At 45.4% G+C, this 8,575-nt stretch overlaps 1 protein-coding gene across 1 annotated transcript in view; it reads left to right on the top strand.

Moving 5' to 3' along the window:
• Positions 1-2,629: 2,629 nt before the first annotated feature.
• CILP (cartilage intermediate layer protein) overlaps positions 2,630-8,575 on the top strand; it is a 29,828-nt gene continuing 23,882 nt past the window's right edge. Inside the window, exons 1-2 of the mRNA XM_035131048.2 lie at positions 2,630-2,743; positions 6,525-6,701. Coding sequence (XP_034986939.2) covers positions 6,638-6,701 — 64 coding nt within the window. The 5' untranslated portion in view covers positions 2,630-2,743; positions 6,525-6,637. The remainder of the gene's footprint in view (positions 2,744-6,524; positions 6,702-8,575) is intronic.

Below are 8,575 nucleotides of genomic sequence, written 5' to 3'. Positions count from 1 at the left end.
GAGGCACTTTTAGTTAGACAGTTGTATAAAATACATTTGTCTTCTTGTAATTTCCTGTGCATGGGCCAGTAAACAAACTGCTCTCCGGCAACAAGAGTCCACTGTAATGCAAAGGAGGCAAAAACAATCCCCCCCCTTTTATGTTATTGCAGTAACCTTTAGTGATCTCATCTGTTTTTGTTCTTTTACTGTGCAAACATAAATCGAACTCGGTGCAATCAGAGGCCGGTTATTTATTTCAGTGACAACTTTGCAAACATTTCTCCCTCTTTCCCTTGGCCCCATTGCACAGCAGAGCTGGGAAGGCCCTTGACAAGGGTAGCCCTGAATCCTACAAGCTTTCCAAACTCCTGTTTTCAACCTCCTGCTCAAATTCAGATGTGTACCTGGAAAATCTGGAGTTGTTAGGGGAGGGGTAGCACCTCTGGTGGGGGACACGTCATGCTCTTTCTGGGGTAGTTTGTCCACCTTTGGTTCCCACCCAGCACTCAGGTCTCACCTGTGGCTCCTAGAAGCTGGCAGATTGCGAAAGCAACCACACCCTGGGAATGGCTTCAACTGGCCAGCTAAATTAGGTGAGGGTAGCCAATGGGTTTCAAATCCTCAGTGAGTTTGGGACTTCCCATGCATGTGAAGACAGGCTCTGGCAGATTGAGCAGACGAGATCAAGAGTGGGTCGAACGGTCAAGAAGGCAGTTTCTGCACTTGCTGTAGATCAGGGGTTGTCAACCTGGTCCCTACTGCCAACTAGTGGCATAGCTGCCAAGTCTCCTGTTTTCCCTGGGAAATCCCCGTTTTTCCAGCTGTTCCTGTTTTCCCCGGTTTATTCTGGCGCGATGGCCATTTTGGAACTGGGCGGAGCATGCTCAGAAGCGACTTTTGATGCTGCTCTGCCCAGTTCCAAAATGGCTGCAGTGCGACTTCTGACGCGGCGGCCATTTTGGAACTGGGCAAAGCAGCATCAAAAGTCACTTCTGAGCATGCTCCGCCCAGTTCCAAAATGGCGGCAGCGCTACTTCTGGCCTGCTATTTCCGGCCCGGTCCCTTATTTCTCTGACAGCAACTTGGCAGGTATGACTAGTGGGCATTTCAGGATTCTAGGTGGGCAGTAGGGGGTTCTACAGCACACGCTGAATCCTCCTTCCATTGAGCACTGGTAGGCAGTAAGGAAATTTTACCATCAAGAAAGATGCATTAGTGGGCAGTAAGTATAAAAAGGTTGACTGCCCCTGCTGTAGCTGGAAGTGAGGGGCAGATGGGGCTTGTCAACCTGGGAAGGTAGCCCATCTAGGAGAAGGAGAACTCTGGTCCTAAATCTCCACTGCCTTGTGGGGTATTTTCAGGAGAAGAAAAGTCTAAGGAGTGAACTCTACACAAATCTGGAGTGGAGTCCCTAAGATGTTTGGCTGGCGTCTTGTATGCCTCCTTCCGGCCACTCGTTCAGCAAAGCTGGTGCCGAACATATTGCTCTGCTTTCCTTTGGACCACACCAGCAAGGCCGGTGGGGGGGGGCGTGTCAGGGCCTCCATACACACTGCTTGAGCTTTGGTGCTGCTAATACGGTGGTTTGGCTTCACCCCCAGAAGCACGCTCCATTGTCTCTCAAGACAGACGGATGCCAGCAACCTGGGGGGAAACAATGGCTAGTGGAAAGCCCACTTTTGCACAAAATACACGCTCAAAATGTAGAAAAGAAATGTTTTGATGCCTTCCAGTGCATTCATTCATAAAATATGCATTCTCTGTGCACATAAAAGCTTGTACCCAGTGCTAATCCTACTCAAAACAGACCCATTAAAATGAATGAACACAACTAATCCACTAATTTCAATGGATTTGCTTTTAGTAAAACAGAGTTGGATTACAACCCAAACTCTATTGCAGATCTTGTAGTATCGGAGTGTGAGTTGTGTTCTGATCTGCAGGCAGCTTTGGGAGCACTGGATTGCTGTGAAAAGTTGCCTGAATAAATTCCTTCCCCGTTCCTGGGAGCGATCCTGATCAAAATAAGTTTTGCAAACATGTACAGTTGATGCAGGAAAAGAGAAACAGAAGTCCTGGATGCTTAACTCTGAGCTGTGGACAATAATAGAATAGAATAGAATAGAAACAAACAAACAAAAAGCATTGCAATTGAACAGAGAGATTTCTAATTTTTATAAAATATTTGACTGCAGCCTAAGTGCTAAATCTCTGCCACGAATGCAAAATGTGGTACAGACTTTTTGGGTGCATTTTCCATCTGTGGCTGGGTGGGGAAATAACCTGAAAGAAGCAGGGTGTGCAAACCCAACTGTCTCATGTTTGATGCTGACATTTTGGGGTGCTCCATAAGACATGAGGCCAGCACCATTGGGGCAATGGGCTTGCCCCCCCCAAAATGCCCAAACGTACCCCCCCCCTTTGGAGCTGGCCCCACTGATCCCAGTGGTTCAGAACTATGACCTCAGAATAAGGTGATTTTACAAGTTATTCAATTCCAGGGCACTTCCACTTAGCCTGCTGGCCGTTACATTTTTTTCTGATCGTCCAGAAAAAAGTTTGCATTTGCATCTCCTCCTTTAAAGGGATTTTAAAAGTCTCTGGTTTCCTTGCTGTCAGAGCAGGTTTTCCATCTGTGTGGCTCAATGCCACCCCCTAAGCTCTACACAAGGCTATATAAGAGACCCCAGCAGTTTGAAAACACTCAGAGCGGATGTATTTAGACAGGAGTCCAGAAGGCGCAAAGAACTGAGAGCCTGGGGTAAGCTGCAACCCTTATTTCTCTTAGCATCTCAAACTTCTTAGAGCTTGACTAGGCAGAACAAAATCTGAGCTTCTCCATCATTAAGTCCATTTTTAAAAAATGGTGTGAGGTTGACTTTGGGCTGCTGTTATATGCAAAAACCACTTACATACAACATGAAGAAATAGAGGCAAGGGTAAGAACCCGAAATTCTATTGCAGCTTGCTTGATTTAGACTGTGCTTTAATTTAACTCGATAAGTGGGAAGTTTCTTTAAGAATTGGTTATACATATCCTAAATGGATAAAATGTGTTGGTGTTTTTAACCATGGAACCACTGTCTAATGCTTGGTTAAGTGGCAAGTTAGAAGCTTGTAAGAGGCAGTTGTGTCAGGGGAGCAGAGGACAAATTGTTCTGCAGTGTGAAAACAGTGGATTTGCAAGGCAGGTTCATCATGATGCAAAGACTGGGAAAGTTGACGGCGCCACCCCAGCCAGGACAGATATATTCTCTCTGATTTAGGACAGATTGCCCCTAATTTATTCACACCATTAGGTCAGAGAATTCAGGACTTGGATAAATTCCTCCCGGTTTTTCTCCAGCTATCACTCAACATTCAGAATTTGAAAAAAGAGGGAAGCGTTAGTTTTCAAAGATGTTCAATAAAGAGCCGCCGCCGCGATCCAGCCAACATGAGGAGCTTCCCATCTGGCGGAGAAATGGATGGATGTGCCTAAGTCTCTGATATGAAGTCCTTTTGCTTTGCTTGGAATGGATGATCCTCCCCTTCAAAAAAAAGAAAAAGAAAGTTCAGGCTTTATATAATTGCATTAAAATGAAATGTATTGGCAAATGTGAACAAGAGTTTTGAAAAAGAAAGAAAGAAAGAAAGAAAGAAAGAAAGAAAGAAAGAAAGACCACTTTTTCATTCAATCATCTAAACTCTGTTTTGTTTACATCTTGGGCAGACCTTCTTTAGACTTCAGATGGATTCCCCCCCCCCCCAACATATTTACTTCAGAGGGATCTGAAGGAGATGTGTGGGAGGCAATTGCAATAGCACATTCTCCTCCATTTCATCTGTTTGCAACAAAACCAAACTGTGGGCCCTTCCAGGCCGTCACTATTATCGGGTGAGATTTAATCACATGCCAGCAAATTTGGATGGTTGCAATTAAAGCTGATCCAGAGCTCTTGCATAAACAAAACCTGCTCTGCCCCCAAAGTGATGGTGAAATGCATTGGAATGTATGGGAGGACAATTGCTTGACACCAAGTCGTATAACCTTCCCACAAACTTAGTGCAAACAACTCAAGATGAATGCTTAGGTTGTCTGGAAGTGTTCGCAATTATAGATGATGTTCTGTTTCAAGATTTCTAGAAAAACAGGGTGACATATGTAGGGATGGTGTGGGAGAAATTCAAATTTATGCTTGTTTAAAGGCAAACCTACCTGATTCACTTTTTCCGAAAAAAATACGAGAATGAAAACACAGGCATCCTTCGAAATTTGCACTTCTCTGAAATTTGCAATGTTGTCCTCTAGCCAAGTAACGTGTACAAAAATATGTAGACTGAGGTAAAGTGTGCATATAACTGCACTAGTGAAAACAACATTTTATTAATCACAAACTAACGTGGAAATGTGCAGAACTGAACTTAAAATCAAGAAAACGAGAAAATGAGAAAAAGGTGAAATTGAAATATTCACCCAGCCCTAATCACATGGCAATGCTGGAAAGTTAATGGCAATGTTTATCAATCCATTTCAGCTCATTTACAAGAGTTAAGAACATCAAGAAGTTTGTAATGTTCCATTTTCTTTGGGACAGTTTTGTGGCTGATGTCTTTTGTGACTTGCGTTGTTGGTGATGATGCTTGAGTTCAGCTTTCTCCAGCCTGGACTCCATCAAATGTTTTGCTTTATAATGTTGGTTGGGGCACCAGGTCGGCAAACGATTTTTAAACGTTTCACTGGTTTATATACTTTTGATTATATTGCACACTGCTCTGGGGTTATTTTAATGAAGAGTGAGATAGAGATCTTTTAAACAGATAAACAAACAAATGTCAAGCAAGTGCCCTGAAAACGTATTTCTAACTTTGGATTTGAATTTTTGAAAACCTGACCAAAGTTTGGATTTGAGCAAGGTTTTATTACAACCCTAATTTTAATGTGTTGCCTGCTGTAAGGATTCTACCAGGAAAAGTTTGCATTATGCATAGGGATTCCCCGCAAAAGCACACAATTCCTGACATGGCATTGGACGCAGTATTAAAACTCCTTATAATGTCAGTTTTAAAAATAAAAAAAAGTTTCTAGACCTTGTGAACATCATGATAGGCTTGAAGTGAAACTCTCCACAGTGGAGTTTCAGTAGGAATCTTGGTGGCTGGGGGTTAGGAATTCAGTTCCTGCTAGACTCCTTCCTTGCCTAGCTGCTTGGACAATCTCATATTCTATTTTGTTCGGGTGGAAGAGGATTCAGTACTTAGTAACAGACATATTACTTTTTTTAAAAAAAAAAATCCCAACACCAACAGGACTAGAAACTTGCAAAATAATTTGTCCATTCTCTCAGTGCAAATCAAAACATGTAACATGTGCATGCACACATCTGTGTCTGAGGGCCCTGGGGAAAGGGTTTACACTTCAGAAGATTTCACATCCTCATCATTTCTGGCTACATTCCTATCTGATTTGCGAGCGAAACTGGCTATAACAAGGATCTTTATTTTTCTTAGCATATGTCTCGGAGGATGTTCCAGTCTCAGGAGGGAGGATTGTGTTACAGGATGGATATGCCGTGGCCAAGCTCGGTTAATTCAGCATTCTTGAATCATTTTGGTTCTGGGGGCGTTTAATCCTTTTAAAAGGGGGCCTCCAATGAGATTGCAAGAAGCCATCATCTGCAGAACAGATTTAGTGTGGAAGCTTAAGTGGATAGACAGATATGAATACCGTCTCTGCTACATGCTTCCCTCTTGTTATACTTGACGAGTCATGCCAGGAGTTTCGGGGCGGGGGGCGGAAAGGGGAAACATCCACTCGATTTTCCAATAAGTTAGAGCAGGGAGAGCCAACTTCCTAAAAGTGCAGTCTGCTGCAACCTCCCCGGCCAAGATGCTCAGGGAACAGACCCTCTCTGGTGATGACGTCACTGTCCCAAGAGAACAGTCTAAGAGGACATGGGTGTTTTTCTTTCAGGCGGTCCATTAGAAGCCCTGCTTATTGAGCATTCATCCAGATTTGCTTACACAAAGCTTACATGGAGGTTAGACTTTGGTCTTTATTGAGCATTGGAGGGGGGGCAGTTATACAACATGCGGCAATCACCCTCCGTTCGTCCTAATTTGTGGGTGGAGTGTTTATACGTCTTCCTGTTAATCCTTCCATTCATCCCACGCTTTCCGGGGCATTTACCCGTCACAGCTGTACCCAACTAAATTCTGATCAGAGTAGACCAGTGGTGGCCAAACTAGCCCCTCCAGCTGTTTTGGGACTACAATTCCCATAATCCCTAGCTAACAGGACCAGTGGTCTGGGATGATGGGAATTGTAGTCCCAAAACAGCTGGAGGGCCAAGTTTGGCCACCACTGGAGTCGACCCACTGACATGAATTGACCCAAATGAATCAAGTCTATTAACTTTGTCAGAATGTAAGGAGGACCTGTTGGATCGGGCCAATGGTCCATCTAGCCCAGCCTCCTGTTTTTGCAGTGGCCAAGCAGATCCCTGCGAAGTCTCAAGAGTCCCAAGGCTCAGGCTCCTATTGATGTCCTCCTTCTTCCCCAGTTGTTCCATGCAGGAAGATTAAACATCCACTGAAACCAGAGGGACACCACCTGAATGCATCCAATCTGATTGGGACTCAGCTCCCCACGAGGAACCAGTTCTGTCCCTGGAGGATGGCTGCAACACAGCGATGCCTCCTGGCTTCCTTCATCCTTCTCGGAGTGGCAGGCATTTTCGGTGAGCATCACAGATGAAAATTTGGGTTGCTGTTTTTTTTTGCTTTAGCTATCCAGGTCTTCTTCATGCAGCTTTTGCATGCCCTGGAAGGACCATCAGAAAAAGCTCTGTTGGGTCAGACTAAAGGTCCACCGAGAATTGCGCTGGGCCAAAACTTGCTCTCTAATTTCCCGAAGGAACGATGCTTCTGTACTTTTTGCATCTCATTCACAGGGCATTTGAGAATTCCTTTATAACTTTGGTGGCTGTGAAGTACAGAGCTTACCTTAATGTTTCCAGGTGACCAGGCTGACCTGCCCATGAGGTTTGTGAGGCAGTCACCTCAGGCAGCAGGTTGGGGACGGCTGGGAGTTGTGGCAGATCCAGCCCCCCAAGGAACATGCCGCTCTCTGCCTCCTTTGCTGCTGCCCCGCTTGCTCCTTCCTGTATCTGCCCCACCTCCTTCAACATGCCAGGGCTTCCCTTGGCCATCTCCAGTTGCCTAAGGCAGTGCTGGAAGTGTGTGGGGGGGGAAGGTTAGGAGGAGGAAGCAGCAGAGGTGCCATTTTCTGTTCCACCTCAAGTGACAAAGTGGGCTGGCCCTGCAGGTGGCCAAGGATGGAATGTGGTTTTCTTCCCAGTAAACATTTCTCTCACCCGTTGCAGCCTCCCTGGCTGCCCTGCTTCTTGATCTGAAAAAGCCCCAAGGGTGGAGTTGCCTCAGGGCGTCTTCCACTGGGCTTTAACTGATGCACAGGAGGCCAGGGAGACTTGTTTGCCAAGGGCCAGAGATTGGTGCGGTTGCAGACCTTGCTTTTATGGAAAGTCCTTCCTTTTACCTTAAAACAAAATTCTGCAGGGATTTCTTCAAAAGTGAAAAAGTAAATGTGTTACTCGAGAACAAAAAAGCTGCCCAGCAGGGAGTAGGAATTGCCAGCCCAGGATGCCATGGGATTCTCAGGAAAAACCTGGGAAGGCTGTGGAGTGCAGACCAATAAAAGGTACTCCTTGGCCACCTCAACATACATTTAAAGCCTCAATGAATCCTGGGAAGTGTAGTTTGCCCCTCATGGATCTATAATTCCCAGTACCCTTAGCAAATTACAGTTCCTGTGGTTCTTTGAGGGGGGGGGCTTTAAATGTATTGTGTATGCACAGCCTAAATATAAAGGGGGGCACTGTTAAATTATTTTCACATTCAATTTCTTTTATACTTTATTTATTTACATACTTACTTACTTGTCACATTTATATGCCACCTAAGGAGCATATGGGATGTGGGTGGCACCGTGGTCTAAACCACAGAGCCTAGGGCTTGCTGATCAGAAGGTCGGCAGTTTGAATCCCCATGACGGGGTGAGCTCCCATTGTTCGGTCCCTGCTCCTGCCAACCTAGCAGTTCGAAAGCACGTCAAAGTGCAAGTAGATAAATAGGTACCACTCCGGCGGGAAGGTAAACGGCGTTTCCATGCACTGCTCAGGTTCGCCAGAAGCGGCTTTGTCATGCTGGCCACATGACCCAGAAGCTGTCTGCGGACAAACGGCCTATAGAGCAAGATGAGCGCCACAACCCCAGAGTCGTCTGTGACTAGACCTAATGGTCAGGGGTACCTATACCTTTAAGGAGCTCAAGCATACATGGTTCTCGTTGTCTCCATTTGTATCTCACAGCAACCCTGTGGGGGCCGGGGGCATTTGCCATTCAAATGGTGTGCATGTGCCACATCTTGTGATTGATTATTCAGGGTGGGGCTTACCTGCCCCCCCTCAAAATTTTATTCAAGTTGACATCCCTGTGACTTACCCATGAGGACTTAAAATCTACCAACCAAAAAACTGATGTGGAGAGAACGGAACTCAAGACTGGGGGGGGGGGGGATGAGAATGTGAGAAAC

The sequence above is a fragment of the Zootoca vivipara genome, chromosome 14 (genome assembly GCF_963506605.1).
Source record: "Zootoca vivipara chromosome 14, rZooViv1.1, whole genome shotgun sequence".
NCBI classification, from domain to species: Eukaryota; Metazoa; Chordata; class Lepidosauria; order Squamata; family Lacertidae; genus Zootoca; species Zootoca vivipara.
Note: the sequence above shows the minus strand (reverse complement) of the source record. Positions and strands in the feature narration are given on the sequence as shown.